This window comes from Phaethon lepturus, unplaced genomic scaffold, assembly GCF_000687285.1.
Source record: "Phaethon lepturus isolate BGI_N335 unplaced genomic scaffold, ASM68728v1 scaffold42, whole genome shotgun sequence".
NCBI lineage: Eukaryota > Metazoa > Chordata > Aves > Phaethontiformes > Phaethontidae > Phaethon > Phaethon lepturus.
Window position 1 is genome coordinate 34,654 of NW_010525286.1, and position 19,307 is coordinate 53,960.

Here is a 19,307-nt window from a genome sequence, read left to right on the forward strand (position 1 = left end):
TCTCACCAGATTGGAGGAGAGTGGCAGAATCACCTCCCTCGACCTGCTGGCCACGCTGCTTTGGATGCAGCCCAGGATATGGTTGGCCTTCTGGGTTGCAAGTGCACATTGCCGGCTCATGTCCAGCTTTTCATCCACCAGTACCCCCAAGTCCTTCTTGGTAGGGCTGCTCTCAATGCATTCTCGCCCAGCCTGTGTTTGTGCTTGGTACCTTGCACTTGGCCTTGTTGAACTTCATGAGGTTCACATGGGCCCACCTCCCAAGCCTGTCAAGGTCCCTCTGGATGGCATCCCTTCCTTCCAACATGTTGACCGTGCCACACAGCTTGGTGTTGCCAGCAAACTTGCTGAGGGTGCACTCAATCCCACAATCCATGTATAACAAAGATGTTAAACAGCACTGGTCCCAGTACGGACCCCTGAGGAATGCCACTCATCACTGGTGGGACACTCATCACTGTACTTGGGACATCGAGCTGTTGACTGCAACTCTTTGAGTGCAACCATCCAGCCAATTCCGTATCCACGAGTGGTCCATCCATCAAATCCATGTGTCTCAAAGTATCATGTAACTGCTCAAGGAATGGAAGTCACCTGTCCAAATTCACCTATACCTATCTGCAAAACACCCAGGGAAAGTGCTTTGCAGAGATAGCTAAAGGAAGGATGAGAGAATACCCTTGCCCCCACAAAAAAAAGGAGTTGGTAGCTATCAGGTGGTAGTAACCTGTTACATAGGTGTTCTAAATCACCGATCTTCAAAAATCATAAATGTATTAACTGTTTCCACAACCGCGACCAGAAGGAGCAGTGCAGAAGTTCATTCTGTAGACTGCAAAGCTCACCTTGTCAGAGGGCCTTTCTGTTTACATATTCCCTCCCAGCAGTGAGGTTCAGGAGACACAGGGCACTTCTGCAAACCTTTTACACTTGGGTGAACTTTAGTCACAGTCCAGTCTGCCATGGATGCTTCTACAGAGAACATCTGAACCTGACCAGAGCCCTAGCAAACCTGAATAAATGTATATTCACAATGGGACTGGCCTTCTACACTGGAGCAGTTAAACAGTCAGTCCCACTGTCCTCTGTGCTTACCAGCACATGGAATGCATTGGAAAAAAAAGTCCTACGACATGAAGGCATGATGTCCAAGCTTCTCTTCTGATGAATATATGTGGCAGTTTCTTGTGCCTGACCAGCTGTGCCTGCAGCATGGGGGGTGGCACAGCTACAAAGCAACGATTCTGCCCAATCCTTTTGGTGCATGACACAGGAACTGCTGCAGCTGCTGCAGCTAGCCGTGTTTAAAGGAAGAACTACTATCATTAACAACACTTCTGCAATCCTACAATCTTAGAAGCACATCCATACAGCTCAGCAGAAACCCCGTTCAGTCCAGACAAAAGGAAGGGTTTATAAAAGACAAGTACGTTTAGAGCACCTAGTTAGCAACAGCCCTCTGCAGACCAAGTTTGGTCTGTGGTACTAGATTTGCAGGGCAAAAATGTGCTCAGTGGGTACACATTAAGTGAGTTGCAGCAGCAAAGAACCCTTTTCATGCAGTGGTTCTGCTGAGACCAACGTTCAGTAGGACCAATGTCCAGTTCGGACTCTTCATGATATTCTGAAACATTACTTGTGAATCGATAGGCATATGGGGTGGCAGGGAGGCATGTAGGGAGAGGAACTGTTTCTAGATTAGTAGCCCCATCAGATTTCTTAAACTGAGTGAATTTAAGAATTGGATACAGTTTTACTTTTGTCAGGATTATACTGCTTCTACATGACTCTTCTTAACTTCCTCTGTGTGACCCTGTAAATCCCCTTCATGACAGGCTGCTTTGAAAAAACTTCAACATTTCTGTGACTGTAGGCACAGGCAACTCCCTTTGATGTCTTATAAAGCACTGAACAGCACTGTTGTTTGCACTGACTGCCTTAGATTTGAGTCTCAATAAGCACAGACTGGTTAAGGTTGGCAGGCATCTCTGGAGGTCATCTCGTCCTGCCTCCCTGCTCAAGCAGGGTCACCTACAGCCAGTTGCCCAGGACCACGTCCAGACAGCTTCTGAATATCTCCAAGGATGGAGACTCCGTAACTTCCCTGGGCAACCTGTGCCAGTGCTGGGTCACCCTCACAATAAAGTGTTTCCTGATGTTCAGAGGGAACCTCCTGTTTTTCAGTTTGCCCCACTGCTTTTTGGACTTTCAGTTTGCCTTTTGGGCAGCTATTAAGATTAGCACTATATTAGGCATAAAAATAAAGCAAGAGCATATACTCTAATTTCGGATAGCATTTGTGTTATAGTTATCAAGAAAAAATAGTCAGATTCTTGGGCTGCACTGCACACTGAATTGCCTGAAGACTGAAGTTAACAGCACAGTGTTGCAGCTTATCCAGATTACCACGGAGTATCAATTTCATACTTGCTTTACATTTAGCACATTGTACAACATAAAAGTTTTCACCACTCCTTTCTCTGTAGGGTATTTAATTGGGCTTCAAACATAAGGACTGTCTAGAGCAAGTTCAACAACTATGACAAATGTATCTGTCCACTATGCGTATGTTTGTAATGAAGACTCCATTTTCTTCTGAAGAGGACTAACAGATGCCAGAAATCACCAGATGATTGGCAATGGCTGTCATTAAATATAGTGGGCTGAATCAATCGGGACAAAATAGATGAAGTGAAGAAAGAAGCTCTAAAAAAGGTCACAAAGGATCACCAATCTCCACAACTGAAAGAATTTCTATTTCTAGTTGTGATTTCATCCACCTCTACCAAAATACAGCCAACACATCGGTTCCAGGCAGTGTCTCACTTTCCTCCCCTGTAACCAGCACAGCTTCAGCCTCTAGCTAGGGCCATGCTTGAGAAGATAAGCATTCATCCTGAGCCTCAGCAAGGTGTTCCATCGCGGGCAAGGGAGGAGAGAGCCAGAGGGCTGATCCAGAATGGAGTGTGACTTGGCCAAAGAAATCCCCATTTTCAGTATTTCACCTTGATGCTCAGAAGCTAGTGCCCGGGAAAACACTACAGGAAAACCCTAAGAGAAAGAACCACCCACTCACAGGGCATAATTACATTTCTCCTCACTGCGCCAGCTGTGCAGAGCTGGGGCAAAGCCACAGCCGAGGTAGAGGCCAGGCCACACAAAAGAAAACACAGCTACACGGGCTGCGTCTGAACATCCACCTGCCAGAATACCTCCCGGTAAATCACTGACCAGGCCACACAGCCCTGGAGGTGGAGGAGTCGGGGAGGGAGAAGCCAGGTTAAGGCAGAGATGAGCGGCGACAGAGAAGCTCTGATCCGCAGGTTTCTTTTCCTAGGCAGACCAGGATTTGTATACAGTAAACAGGACGGTTTAGGCATAGTAAGCCAAGTCTGCATTTTGGAGCAGCACAAACTAAGCCTCCCAGGCATGGCAATGTTTTCAAAGTCACTTGATAAGCAAAACAAGTCAAGAGGGTAATGCATGACTTATCTGGTGTATCCTCAAGCTTCTTTCCTTCCAGCTGGATTCTGATGTGCCTTGCAGAGCCAGATGGAATAACCCTCCCCCGCACAATACCACGCTATCGCAACACACGATAAATGGCAAGAACAACCACAGACATTTCTATTGCATCAACACTGTGCTGATAGTTTGCTCCTCTTATCGTGAGAATTTGGGAACATGAGACACAGCTTTATACTCTGCTGGTGGCTTCACGACTGTGTAATTCTGCCAAGTTTGTAGAAGGTGCTCCTGATTTAAACCACTGCAAGACAAAATGGAGCTTTTGTTTCCATTCATTTACATGACAGATTTTAGTAAAGATATTAAAAATAAGGAAGAGCATGACCTTTTTGTATGCTTTCAGCTATGCCCGACAGCACATATATGGCTCATAAATGCAGCCAGAGAATAGAACTACCAGTTCCATTTTTGAAGTCAGTATGGAAAGAAGACTTTACCTAAGTACACTGACTGCTCCTTCCAGTTCATTATTCCATACTGTGAATTTATTTTTTGATATTAACAAAATGGTACAAATTAAAAATACATTGGGAAAGTGCTAGGTTGTGACGATTATGACACTCACTATTAAAAAGCAGACACACAAGACCCAACAAACGCTGTGTTTTTTAAGGCCACATGCAACTTTTTTTCCAAAAAATTCCTGTTTTCCAAACTCTCGCAGAACCAAATCCCTAATTCCTAGCTGACCTACCGTATCTCTTTTAGAACAAGATCCAGATCTGCAGACCAAAGTACAGGTATCTATGTGTAAGGAAGGCAAGCATCTATCTGCAAAGCAATTGTCTTAAATCCTCATTGCAGTCAGTGGAGATCCAGTCAGTACAACAAACGGAGTTCGTCGAGTGATGCAGCTCTCCCTCGCACAGGCAGTTTGGTCAGTGGAATCCCTCTAGAACCGCTGACTGCAGACTAACTCTCTGCTGACTGTGACGGGAATACTGCTCATGTAGGCACCTATGCTGGAAACGCCCGCATCTACCTCCGCATCCAGAGCTGAATCCTACCTGTAACCCTGACCTAAAGACCTTATGAAACTAAGAATCCTCAAATACTCTGCTAAGCTGTCTAATCACTATCACATTTAAAATTTGTACCTTATTTCTAGTATAAACTAGTCTAGTTAATCATCTTCCAGCCCTTAGGTTGTGCAGCGTCTTTGTATGCCAGATTAAAAGAGCCTTCCACTACCTAGTTCTGAGGGGAGAAAGACTGTTAAGAAACAAAATTTAAATGCATCTTGCAGGCACAACCCCAGAGAGCTACGTAGCCTTTTGGCAGCATCTGTGAAAAATTAAGAGGCACACTGGAACCGGCCAAGCACAAAGCCTGTCATTCTTCCAAGCGCGTTTCAGGCTCCTTCTCCGTTACCTCTCCTGTGAATTGACAATGGCTAGCCAAAACTCAGCCATTTAAAAATGTTTTAATGGGGGAAAATATTATCTTTTTTTTCCAAACCACTGCATCTGCAATGGGCAAAAATCCCTAAAAACAATTATTCAGCTTTTATTTTTTCAGGGTTTTTTCATCACTACCCTTTAGACTTGCACTTCTAAAACACTATTAGCTGTTTGAAACAAGTGCTCCCAGTTGATACCACCATTTCAAGAGGAACTCCCACCTCTTTGCCGTGCCACATGTGTGAGCAAAAGGAAGCATTCAGCCTCATGTCCCACTATACACTACTTGGCATACCACAGCCAACGCAGGTACCACAGGTCCAAGAATTCCCAGTTCAGAGGAATCTAACATCCACAAGTGATACTGCTCCATTATATCAGGGCAGGTCTTGGCATACCATTTATTAAACTTAGAATTCACTCTTCAAAGAAGGTTGCTGTAACGCAGTTTATAAGCTTGACTAAATCCTCATCCTGCTTTGGTAGCACTGGTATGAACACATCACTAATCAAGCTTGATCACAGTAGAAGACTGAACCATAGGGGTAAAAATGAAAATACATACACATACATGTGATTTTCTCCCCGTTTGAATTGATCTGCTCCCAGAACATATTTAGAATATTTATGCAGCTTTATATCTTTAGTATTGCTAAGATTCAAGAAGGAACTGGAAAGGTATAAGAAGAGTTCATTAAATTCTGATCTCTAGTGTTAGTGATGAACAAATACCCCTTCCCCTTCTACACAGATACCAGTTTGACTTCCAAATTGATCTGAATTTTTAAAGGATGCGATATTTAAAGCACAGTCGCACGATGCGTGAAACTGATATCCTTACGTAACGCTGTCAGAAGCCTGACACAAGCCTGGGTTTGACTTCAAGCTTTTTTTAAGGTTCCTCAACAGGGGTGAGCCAAAGTTAGCATTCAAGAAAAAAGAAAATGAAAGGCCAAGCATAGCGTACAACCTTCTGGTAAATCCTATTTCTTGTCTCTCTTGCTTCTCAGATTATTCAGACCTTGGGAAACTGGTGGAAGATAAATGTCTTGCATCATAAAATACCAAAGCACTGAAAGATAACAGCGAGGTGGCAATAGGTTATAAAAGGAAAAAAGTTTTGTTTTGCTGCTCAGATAGGACACGCAGTATGGAGTCTCAAGCTTAGAGAATAGCAAGCCCAGTACTAAAATAATAACAAAAATGGAGATGGCTGAGCTGGTTCCACTCCTTCAGGTAACATGAGAGAACATTTAACTATAATACGCAAAACAAAAATGCTTACTATGAACACATGTAAGGAAATCTGGACTTCTTGTATACGGTGACCCATATTTCTGAATACAAGCTGAAGAACAGAAAATGAAATTGTTATTATTACAATGATGACATGGCAGCTGTTCAAAGCATGTAAAATGATACCGATCCTGCTGATTCATTAAGCAAGGATTTGGAAGGTGGATGCAAAATCTATGCAATATTATAATCTCCCAGATGACTTAAAATTCTTAAGTTCATTAAAATTTTTTAGCCCTGATGTACAGTAGTTATAAGCCATCTGAAAAGGATGATCACTTAACCAGATGCTACTATGATTCTAGAAGCATATTAGTAGCTACTCAAAGTTGACCTACTAAATCTCTTTTAAAAAATCTAAAAAGCACATGGAGTTTTCTCAAACTTTTGGTATGTCTGATCTTAAGTACTACATATTAAACACAAATAGAAAACAGTATGATGCCATGACTATGATACAGTCAATAGAATAAGCCAATGGTTCAATTAGAAAAGGCACTTTTTTTTTTAATAAGGAGGTTAGTTAATAGCTAAGTTAATTAAAAAATGAAAAAGGTAGAAGACTTCAAATTATTTACTAATGCTTCAAGCTACAGATATAAATGCAACATCAACATTTCAACATGCAGAAAACACATAAAGGATCTCTGTATGCAAATCTATACATATGTAATAAACACACCTCAAAATTACATAAGGAAGGTACAGTCTATCTTAAAAGTTAGAAATGCATGTTTACTGCAATCGATTTCCATCACTTTCCTTAGTAGAGACTTCATCTGGGACAAGCTCCAGCCTTAGGCACCACATACCAGCACTGCCACAAAGTGAAAGTAAAAGCTGCAACTCACCCAAATATTTCGGGTAAAAATACTCCTGTAGGAAAGAAAAAAAGAAAAAAAAAGCAAACATTTATTGAACAATATTTGCTTCTATTGTCATACTATTTAAGAGCTGCTGTTAGTTTGGTGGTGCTGCATGGCAGTTTTTTAAGACGGTCCAAACACCAACATCCTTATTTCTTTTTAGTCAGAGGCAGAAAAAGCACAGTATCATACAGGCATTTTGTCTTTTGAAAAGGAAAGAAACATTAACTCCAGTCTCAAGGTGTTTTTTGACAACAGCTGACCTGGTAAGTGGCAGTGACTGAACGTGAATCCACTTACCCACTATCCAAGAGGTAAAGGTGCTGATGGTGGCATGAGGTATGGGAAGGAAGAGCAATCCAGAGACAAAACCCCAGAGTGAAAGTACAGTCACCCAGTGCCTCCTCAGAGGCCCTCTGCTGATGCAGAACACGGGCAGCACCCTAATACTACAACCCCTAAAATAAAAGGGTACCTTTTGCTCTTACAATGACTACCCTACAACTCTAACGGCACTCATTGCCATACTGCTCTCTCTATCGCATCCTAGAGACAGTCTGCTCAAAGAAGGAGATAATGAAAATTTGCAAATGAGGGCAAAAATTGACATTTATTAATCTAAAACCAGATTGCAAAAGGCATTCCCACCCTCTTGTGATATACGGCCACACGTTACTCTTCCCTCCCTTGTGTCAACAAAGCGTAGCCACACAGTGAGAGCAGCAGTTTGCTGATGTGACTTGGATCTAACCTTGCACGTTAGAAAAACGTTCAGCCTGGTGAGGCCCTGCCAATCGCAGGATTGCTTGCACCAACTCAGAGAAACAGCAGGAAAATGCAGCTGTGCTGCACGGAAGGGTAGGAGATTGGCCTGATCATTAAACCACATTCTTAAAAAAATACAAAATATCATGGCCAGGAAAAAGTATTTCTTTCCAACATCACTTCATACTGGATTTCATCATGTATAAGTCACTAGTTCAAGTGCTGTTAAAATTGTAATTGGGGCGTGCAATGAGGGAAAATTTGTGGATTGTATCAGTGCTTAATTTTTTCTGGTTAAAATAAAACATTTCTCAGCTAATTATGAAAGCATACACATAGTATAATTCTCTTTCATACAACATGAGCAGTTTTCATACAACACTACCTGCAGTGAGATTGGGACAGTAATATCCTGTATTCTACGAAATTAATTTGGTCTATCTTGGTGCAAGATTAGAAACAATTTTATTTTCTCCTCTTGTTACAGACGTTTGGATAAGCTCATGCATATATACAGACATGTACATACAATAGAGACAGGCACACACCGTGATTCAATTTGACCTGGACTGTCTAATGCAATCAATTGGTTGACAAGGTCATACAAACTAAAAGTTTTGCATTGCTGTCCTCCTGCAGAAAAATCAATTACTTCTAGCAAATACGCTCCAGTTACTGAAATGCACCGTGTAAATATTCAGCCTAAATCATGAGAGCATTACTAAAGAAGTAGAAGAAGTAGCTTACACTTATTCTAATTTTCAATTCTGACCTGAGGGTAATAGGCTTGGCATCTTTTGGGATTGAGCTTTGTAATCTCTCTTTGGGTTAACAAGCTGAGTGAGGAGTTCAGAATTCCCTACGGTCTCCTCTCCCTCTTTGTTTTGTTTAAGGTTTAGTTTTGGAAAAGACAAGTCAAAAAATATAGTCAAAATAAAAGTAAATCTAAACAGTCTAAGTATTCAGATGAGTGCCCAGCTGTGCTATAACCACAAACTGAACTTCAGCCAGCACTCGAGGAGAAAAAGATAGCAGCATGTGATGAAATATTCCAAACGTTTTTTTCATTATTCTTCCTTCATTCAGTATATGTCAGCAGATGTGTTTAACCACCAACAGGATAATCCAGACACTGGCAAGACAACTTTTTGTGCACTCACAGGACAAGATATTCATGGCCACCAGCCTAATTGCTCCAAGTCAGTGATGGCAAAGGCATAAAACTTCATTTTCTCCTTGACCTCTGATGAATGAGTTGAATGTTAGAAAAGTTCTATAGAGTTTACTTCTGAATGAAAAATTAAGGTAACTAGTTATTTTCGTTGCACAAATAACCTTTTAAATGCAAACTGATTGTATATTGATTCAATGCCAGTTGAACAGCAGAAGAGTGACACTCCAAGACACTGTACCACCACAAGCTTCATTTCACAAGGTATGTAACAGAGGTAAGTGATTTAAACAGGAGGCTTTTAATAGAAATTTAACCCTTCTTTTCCTATCTTCCTCATTTGCTTATTTTATACAAAACTACTTGCTGATCAGTAACACTTCACCAGGTCTACAGGACCTGCTGATAAAACCATTCTAAAATAAAGCAACGTGAAAACAGGTTCTAACATTACTCATTCTTGTATGATTAACTTTTCATTTTTGTCCATAATCAATTTTCCTTACAACAGGCTTCTGGAAATACAGTGACAACATATTTCCATTCAGCCAAAAGATTAATCAAGAAGGAAGGACGAATGATGTTCCACCTTGAGAAAAGGAATTTGCTTAAGCTGAAAGTAGCAGTCATTTTTTAAAAAACACCTATGAGAACTTTTCCCAGTTAAAAATTCAAGTCATGCCTATGCTGCACAGAAAGACAGCCAGACCTGCATTATTTCTTGTGTGAGCGCTCAACTCTGCAATGCCTTTTCAGTCTTCTTCACTGTATTCTTAACAACCCACAGATGTCAGGGAAGATGGAAACCCTATACAGGGTCAGGTCCCTTTTAAAAGTATGAGATTCATCTTCCCTCCACCAGAAGTCTTCAATTGTATTTTCAGGATCCAACAAAAATGCCAAGAGAAATGCTTTGAGGCTTGTTAGCAAGGAGTTAGCAAAGACTCTCTGTTACTAGTTTGCTGATTTTTCAACTAGTCACCTTCAGTTGCAGCCTCACCAAACATCTCACCATCCTGGAAGCCACCCAGTACTCACAGGATCAAAACGCAGGAGGTTATTTAACTGTGACCACTGTGGTAGCAAAAGTCACCACAGAATTATAGTAAGTGTTAAATTTTCAGCTTGGACTCTGGTAAAAGAAGCCAATGTTTAAATGTGGTCATCCCTTCCCCTTTGGATTTGCTTTCCTAATTACTGCTGAAAATAAAAGCAGGAGTAATAGACTTTTAAAAATAAAAAGCTATCATCAAATACATATTGGACATAAACGTCCTTTGGATAATCTATTGTACAGACACTGACCTCACCAAGCTTTCTAACCAATCCGTCCAGAGGTAACGTCCCAGTGCATGCAAGAGGAAGACAATGCCTTGCAGAAGCATCAACCTCCACAGCAGACCAACTTTCACACACGTAGTTTCAACAATTCCAACCTCTGTGCCTGCTCCTACCAAGAAAACCTTATGTATTTCCACCCCTGCTTCTTGTGATCCAGCACACTTTCTGTCTGTCTGGTTGCCACATATCAACCGGTACGACTGTGATGCCAGAAGCTTCAGTTATCAAGGGCCTGGCACCACGACACCCACAGCCTGCAGACCTGCATGGAGTATGAGTTACACACCACGCATCATGTGCCACCAGAAGTACAGCTCGGTACAGATCTCAGGTAACGAGGGAGAAATAGGAGAGACTGGGAGAGGCCTCACATCTACAAGTCTGCACCCTTTCAGTGAAGTGGAAAGTACGGCATGAGGCCAGTCCCCCCACGCAGGTCCTGGCTTGCTTAGTTCAGCTCAGTTCAAGAGACCTTTTTCTTGCTGTCCAGAAGACAGAGCTGTGCTTTAACAGAAAGGATGTAAGCTCTACAACCCCGACTCCTTCCACATGAACACATGTACATGCTCAAAGCAAGTATTTTGATGCATTAAACACAATTATTGGTCTCCGTAACAGTAGTGAAAGACCTAAAAGTGCATGATTTTATTTCAGGGTAGGGTGACACCAAACGCTTTTTCATGGGGTTAAGAAGTTCGTCTCCCATCTACATCCAGGGCTTATTCCTACCATTGCAACACAGCCACTATAACACTTAGTGTGGATATCTAAAATGAAAGGAGAGCGTAAGTTTAAAAGTGTCCTCAAAAAACCCCAACCCAAACAAACTCCCCGCCAAGACTCCAGGTTGTGCACTGTTATATTTGGTTTTATTTCCTAATATTAATAGTTGCAGTTTAAGAACAGTTTCTGTGGAGCCACCCCCACAATACCCTGCATTGAAACAACCGAGGAGAACAGCAACATGAAGGTAAAAATTCCTATCAGGACTGTGGAGTTGAAGGGGCAGAAGGACCTACGTCAGCTTCCCTACCGAAAGAAACGTACAATGGGACATCTATTTTCAACTCTATGGCCAAACTCTCCCTTAGCGGTAAAATCCAGAAGTTAGTGAAATTATACTGGGTATGCATTAATCCTACTGCATTTTTGGAGAAGATGGAAGAACACCAAATCAGAACAGGCATTAACATGAGTCACTGTATAAAAATAGCCCTTCTGAAAACATAACAATGACCCTGTCTGCACCAGGAAAATGTTCTCAGTGTTGCTTAAAGTAATTGGCAACACTAGGAACCTCAGCCAAAAGGGCCTGCCAACCGCTTCTGTTCGTTTTGCCTGAGTACTCGGTCAGGTAAGCCTGATCAGCACCGAATCTAATCAAAACTGTGTCTGAGCAGTAGTGGCAGCAGATAAAAGACGTAGTCTACAGAGGGACTGTTCACGTTCCTGGGCAACTGGGCTGAAGGTGGCCCTGCCTAAGCAGGGAGGTTGGACCAGGCGACCTGCAGAGCTGCCCGCCAACCTCAACCACTCCGTGACTCTGACCGCAGCACGGCTAATGCTGGAGGATCTCATAGACTTCCATTAGCAATGGTTAATTTCTAAAAAGCACTTTCTTAGTTACCTAATTACCTCTTTGTGAGCAGCAACAACTCCCACATTATGCCCTTTTCTCATTTCCATATAACGACTCTCCCTTTTCCTCTTTCCTTTGGGACTGAATGTTTGTCTTGGGCATGGTCTGATCTCCTTGTTTATAATTGTACTACATGTTTCCACCCCATGGGCATGCACTATCCTTGCAAAGAAATGGCCGCTACCAACCATAATTGGCTATAACTTAGTGTTTGACAGTTGTTTAACTGTTATTGCCTGAGAATGCAAAGCTCATTAATGCCCAAGAGCTCTCTGCATTTTTTTAAACTCAGCCCAAGGCTTTTGATGCATAGCAAATCTCATGATGAATGATGAGGCCTTCCTCCCGAACAATTAATTAAACAGTCCTACAATTCAGAATTTTAACACTGTAGAAGCTTGAGATGTAGAAGTTATGCTCAAATCCATGCCACATTGCTTGCACAAGCTTTCCTTCTCATTGTGAGGAACCCTACGCTCAGCCAAGTTAGTTTGCTTCCTATTATTCTTTGGGGCAATCTGCATGGTCCATGCAAGGATCACACAGAACTTCTCTCCAAAATTTGGCAAGTGACGCTTTAGAGAAGTGTTGGGATCACCCTGCACAGCTCGACCTTAAGGAGAAGGAGCTGTGGTGTTGATCTGCACGGCTCGACCTTAAGGAGAAGGAGCTGTGGCACTGAGAAGCTGGTAAACAGCTGGATATCTGCACGGCTCGGCCTTGAGGAGAAGGAGCTGTGGGAAACAACTAAGAAGAAGCGAGGAAAACAGGAACACCTGCAAGCAGCAATCCTGACTGTGTGAGAGGCGCGTGGACAGTGCGTGATATTTTGTATATAGCCAATTGCAATAGTGTGTGTAACAAGTTGTAACCAATCATGAGTGTGTGCGCAGTGACTAAACAAAGATTATGATATATATTGGAGTCAGACGAGACAATAAACGGCTTCGGAATATAACTCTCATAGAGTTGTGAAGTCCATCCTTCTCCCGCAGAGAAGCAAGCAGGTCATGTTACAATCCAAAAGCAGCCTTGAAATCTCATCTCCTACCACCAGAGTTACTGTTGTTTAGGGTAGCTTTTAGATTTTGCATCCATTCACAGAGTATCCATTTCACTGTCCAGCTATTCTGGTGCACAAAGACTATGACTGCCCCTTCTACCAAGTTGTCGATATTTCCAAACAAGAAGCACTCAAGACCACCCCCTCCAGCATCACCCATGTCATAGAGACTAGGCATCCTTGCAGAATCCTGAAGACTGGAAACAAAAAACATCTGTTGTTATAGCTTCCCTCGCCCTCTTCTGAGCAGCGGGACTATTTCCCAACAGCATACTGAGGCGGCACTTCAGCAAAAGAAGTTGCTCTGCAATGAGGAAAAACCCACCAATTATCATAATGCACGATTACAGGAAAAAAAGTAATGAAAAGAAAGAAAAGAAGAAAAAAAAAGCTCCTGTATATCACAGCCAAGCAAAACACAGATACTTTACATTTGTGACGATGCAGGGGGGAAAGTGAGATGATTTCTCTGTGTGGCCTGAGGCAGGGTTTGACTGGACAGCAACGGTGTGAAATGGATGTAACTGGTGCCAAGGGCCAAATATTTCCACAAAAATCATTTCTGGAGTGATTCCAATGAGTTGGTTGCATGTGCTTTTAAATTATTCTCAATGCAATTCAGTCATAAATGCCTTGAGGTTTCCTCCACTGCTTCAGGATTGAAATGCTACTTTCCCTCCAACTGTATCAATATGCAATTTGAAAAGAGGATCACAATTTGGCCACAGACCTTCACTCGGTGTTGCTTGTTTGAACCCTTACTCGTTGCGATAGTTACAATACTTGTACGCGTGGTTAAACTAACACTCACTTAGAAACCTCAGTCAAATTAAGGAAACCAGGATCTGACAAAACACCTAGCACAAGCAAAAGGCTGTCTCCCTTCAACATCCTATATCGTGTCATTACTCTGCTATTACTTAAGCTGTATTTAAAATAGAACAGATTATATATCCCATCCAAAATTATTTAAGTGTTTGTGATCTCTCCTACAGGCTCCGTGACATTTTATCCACTGAAGTGAAGAAATACTGCATTTCTCCCCTTCCTGCAATCTAATGATAGCGCTTCTTAGGATTTTGCTTACTTGCAGACGTTGCAACTCACAGTTACAGCCACTTTAAGGCGTCGCTGGATTTGGCCTCAGAGGGGACAGGCAAACGAGGAATACGGAAGTGACATCTGAGACAACACCAGGCCCTTGTGACAGAATCTGATCTCATACTTGCCTGCTCATTATTTTAATAACTATGCAACTTTTGCTTTTCTGTTCCTGTCCTAAATGCCTTCTGGAACTCGGACTCCCTACTCCAGGAGTCGGCCAAATGTGGTAGCTCTCCAGATGCACATGATTTTGTACAGTGCAACCAGGATTTACTCTCCTTTTACCTCTTCATTTATGCACCCTTCTGTCCTGGCAGGTGTGCAGGGTGAAGACAACACCAACACTTGTCCCCCTCCCTGGGTATCCTACTTACTTTCCAGCTTTGCTCTTCCTCTGAGTCCCACTGCTGATGCTCAAAGGAACAGGAAGAAAACCCAAAGCAATAAATAAGGAAACTTCCCCACAGATGTATGCATGTGTGGAGAGCCTCACAAAACACTGATGAAGGTACAGATATGGAAGGGAGACATGCTGAAAAATTTCAATCAGATTCTCCAAGGCTTGGTTATTCATTTCTTCGACAGCATAAGCTGTGATGACCCTTTCTGCTTCTCCCCTGGCACCTGGGCTTCCCATCTGAAACCTACACTGTCATTTGCAATGTGTTGGTGCAACCCTTCGTGAAGGTGTGTGGTGACCTGGACCAGGGAACTGATCCAGCTGCAAAATGATCGATTTTCTCCCCAGACTACTTTTCTTTATATCAGTTCCTTAAATCGGTCCACTCAGTTACATAAATTGCTGTACAGGCAGTGTGAACAGAAGAGGCAAGGGGGTTGCTTACTCCCAACTAGATCAGTGGAGCTCCCAAATGTGAAACCAAAGCCTGAAAAGATTATAATACGAGTGGAGGAGAAGCACACTGGAAGAATCCCTTCCCCCACTTTCCACTGGTTCTGTTTTCAAATCGCCATGGTTTTAGTCATTTAACTTGCTGAATTACTTCACTGGGGACTGAAGTATGAGATAATGAACATTTTTGATGCTGCTTTAGTAACTGCCCTGCCCCAAAGTTTTCCCCTCTGCATACCCCAACTGTATGTCCCACAGTCTCCAGAGCAATCGACCTGCCTGCAGCTCCCTTGTTATGTCCATTCTCGGTTTCTTCTAAATCTCTGATGCTGATTCCATGCTTGTTCTTCATACTTATTGGAAAGTAATTGCTTCTAATTCATTAAGTTCACTGAAGGGTTTGGAGCACACATGAACCACAACTGCCAATTTATACAGATTCAATGTTTCTCTTACCTGACTTTCCTGCAGCTGTACTAACAAACTCTGTATTAATTCTCAGTAGGCTGCTCCTTTTTTTTCATTTAAAAAGAAAATTAAATGACCCCTTAGCCACAAAACAGCTTTCTTCATTTTTAATTGGCTTTTTTCCCCTCTCACGTATTTATTAAAACCTATTGTATTCCTCTAAAAAACTGACTTAATAACTTTATCTGCTTTTTCCATTATCTTCCTTCCTGACCCAAACCTGTATAATCCCTCTGCTTTAATTTACCATTCTTAGCAACTTTTTCCATCCTATCTTCAAACAGCCCCTCAGTGTAATATTCACCACTTCTGTTTTCTCTTGTTCCTTCCCTCCCGCGGCCCAGGAGGTTTAGCGTGTAGTACTTTTGTGATGTGGTGGTTCAGTATTTCCAGGTCTGTTCTGAACTTCTGAGCTAAACTCACACAAGTGGAAACAGATAAGGATCAGGTAGGCATGAGTCCAGCAGAGTTGATGGAGCTGTGTCTGCTTCCACCAACAGGAAACTTTGCTCACCCTTCTCAGTAACTTTTAATATAGCAGCATTTAGCTAACAAATGTATGACCTGCCTTCTAAGGCAGGCAAGAGTATTTTTGTCACCCTCCTGCTACTGAACTCCACCACCACAAACAAATGCCGTGTCTGTACCACCAAGTAGGTAGATGCATCCTGCTCCACAGTGTCAATCTGATTACCTTCCAGATCAGTTTAGACCCACTGGAGTTTGGTACGACTCTATTCTATCCTGTGTTTCCTTTATAAGAAACCACAGGGAGAAGGAAGAAAGGGAAAGGAGAAGTAGTGCTCACCCAGATCTCATCCCAGGAGAAAGCTGAGATGCCACTGTGGCATACATCTGGGCGCTCAAACTTTTCTACTTCCTTCTTCTGTCCTTCAAGCCATTCCTAGGCAAAAGTCTAAATCTCCCCTTATTTCCTTTGTCAAAATCTATTAAGCAGGTATTACTGTGCTTGGGAATCCATCCTTCCATATACCTAGTCCAAACAGAGTTCTCCAGCAACTCTTCCCCTCTCTCAGATGAATTCTGCACCAACAAGAAGAGATACAAAAATTTATACCAGCTATAAATCTAGCCCTTCCTCCACACTCTGCCAAAATGCCATAACAAATTGGAGTATGGAGAAGAATTGTCACAGCAAGTAAATTTACATTTTTGCCTGGATCTAGAAAGGAATATTCTATACAGGGATGATGACATCTGTATTTAAAGATGATATCAGTATTTTTCATGTCTAGACTACACAACATTCACTAAATTACTGAAAGAAACTTTATACTGCTTAACTCTCCCACTAACTCCTCTCCTCCCCCTACATGCCTTCATACTTTTCTGATTAGTATTTACAAATGTGTATCTACCTTGCTATTCTTAGAAATAAGACCTAAATATCGTCTGCCCAGCATCCCCGCTAAAAGATCAGCATAAAGTTCAGATGACTCCAGTCCATCCATGCAGCTCACCTGTGCTATCATGACCATGTCACATAATGGAACAAATAAAGAAATAAATCAATGAGCCAGTACACTACGAAACACAACCAAACTAACCATTATCACACCCTATATATTGCTTCATCTGCATTTCAGCTTCTCGATAAACCCAGCCTAGCAGAAAGAATGCTGACATTGCTGGATGTTTTGTTAGGATCAGTAATTTTCAAGACATGACTGCAGAAAGCCCCGAAAAGCCTGGTCTAGTCTCACTGCTGCCCGTGCCATGAGTGGGAGACTGAACTAGATGAGCGACCTCCCGAGTCCCTTTCAGCCCAAGTTACTCTGTGATTCCCTGCCAGTGTTTTGTGTATCTGACAAGTCATAGATTTTAACAGGAGTTTGGATGCAAGTCCCTCAAAAAGCAAGAGAGCTTTTCATGTGGATGCCTGTGAATCAGATGTTCATTCTGCACACATACGAAAACCAGCTGGCTTTCCGTAGTGCTCTATTGAGGGACAAATGCATAAACAGTAAACGCAGGTGGCCAGGCTGACCTATGTCAGTGCTTCTGGTGGGCCTAACAGCTTTCAAAGCATTCAGCACCGCAACGTCAACGGTGACTTGCAGGAAGACCAGCAATTCTTCAGCAGTGACAACAGCAAGCAAGACATGCAGTGACAGAGGCTGTACTGATAAACTACGGTACTGAATGATAAGAGGCTGCATTCAAACATCTTCCCTATGCTGAGCCTTTCAAAAGAGAGAAACTCCTTGCACAAGGACACGTTTCTGCTGCATCTATTCTTTAGTGAAATCCAATGTTTCCAAGAACATCAGGAACTACGCTCCCTTCTGCCCTTTGTTTTACATGCTTGGATGACCACATTTTTAGAACAGGTCAACCAAATTCCTGAGCAGTTTATCAGTCGGTTAACAAGCTGTAATACCTTGACTGCATACCAAGGTCAAATATTTCTGCAGTACTGCTTTTTATAAGGCCTCATCAACATTTTAAATAAGATAACATTCTTATCTCTATATCCAAGATATTTTGCAACTTCATCCCATCTATCACACCTAGCATATCTTTTTAATAGATCACATTTAGAAACAGTCCTCATACCTCCCATGAACATGTTTTCCATCCTTATTTTTTCCCCACCATATTATCTTTTAATTTTTCTGTTTGATACCTCTAGCATGAATGAATTTATAAAACAGGAACCATCCCAGAATTCTGCTGTAATATCTAAGGACGTTATAATCAGCTTCATGAAAAAGATAGGCTGCAAGACTCATTAACCTAGGCTCACACTTGTTTTTACCATGTATAGGCATACGAATAGCACAGACTGAGTTTTGTTCTGCCTCCTGAAAAAGAAACAATCTAAAAATGTTTGAATTGATCTTCCTTCCTCAAGCCTGGGTGAGCTGATATTTATATTTTCCGTAACATAAAAGACAAAAGCTGCACTGGTCTGCAAATGAATGGCTATTTAGCCCCACCTAATACACTATTCTTAGCAGTTGATGTCAGTAATCACGCATGTGGCAACACCCGCATTCAGGTTTCAGATAATGTGTATATTCTGCTGACAGCTTGCAGATGTTGCTTTGGAAAGCTGATCACTGAAGCAATGGAAGGCATGGAAAAAAGGATGCTCTGGTATAGGTAAATGACATTTACTGGGTAGACCTAGGGTAGGTAAAAAGGTATACCTTTTTTCCATAAAAGATTATTCTTGGCTAGATGGCGTAATTGCCTGGATCAAGCTATGTTTTTACCTGGGAAGCATCACGTAAGCTACACTACAGACTTGCTTCATCTTACCTGAACTTCTGGACCCGTCTGATTGAACAGGTTAATGTAATTTCATATCGCAGCTTTAAGTCATAGGTCTTGAAATTAGGCCTTGAAATTCTCTTTGCACAACCACAAGAGAGTTAAGAATGGCAAGGTTTGTAAGGAAGAGTCATACATTTCATTAGATCGTCTGATGGGTGGGCAGGGAAGAGAGACAACACTTTTGTGCTCACATCGCAAGCCTTTCTTGAGGTTGAATAGAAGCAGCAAGGTATTGACTAATCTGAGGCTAACCCTCAGTTGTCAAGGCTGCAAGACCATTGCTCCTACGGGACAGTAAACAGCCAAATGCCTACATTCGAGCTCATCTGGTGCTTTAAAGCATGAAACCCAGCAGATGTGGACAGACCTGAAAGCCCAGATCAGCAGCACACTGATGAGTCCCTCACGACTTGCCTACTACAAGGTTAGCCATAGGGATCAGCGCAGGGTGAAAAGTGCTGTAGCTGTTTCTTTCTGCTATGACCTAAGTAGTTACTCCCTGTGACCAGGTTC

The 19,307-nt window shown here is 42.2% G+C and overlaps 1 protein-coding gene across 1 annotated transcript in view; it reads right to left on the bottom strand.

Moving 5' to 3' along the window:
* Positions 1 to 19,307, bottom strand: part of GAS6 (growth arrest-specific 6) — a gene marked incomplete at both ends in the record, with an annotated part of 40,001 nt that overhangs the window by 17,893 nt on the left and 2,801 nt on the right. The window contains 2 exons of the mRNA XM_010282675.1: positions 6,214 to 6,276; positions 7,076 to 7,100. Of these exons, the coding sequence (XP_010280977.1) occupies positions 6,214 to 6,276; positions 7,076 to 7,100 (88 nt within the window). The remainder of the gene's footprint in view (positions 1 to 6,213; positions 6,277 to 7,075; positions 7,101 to 19,307) is intronic.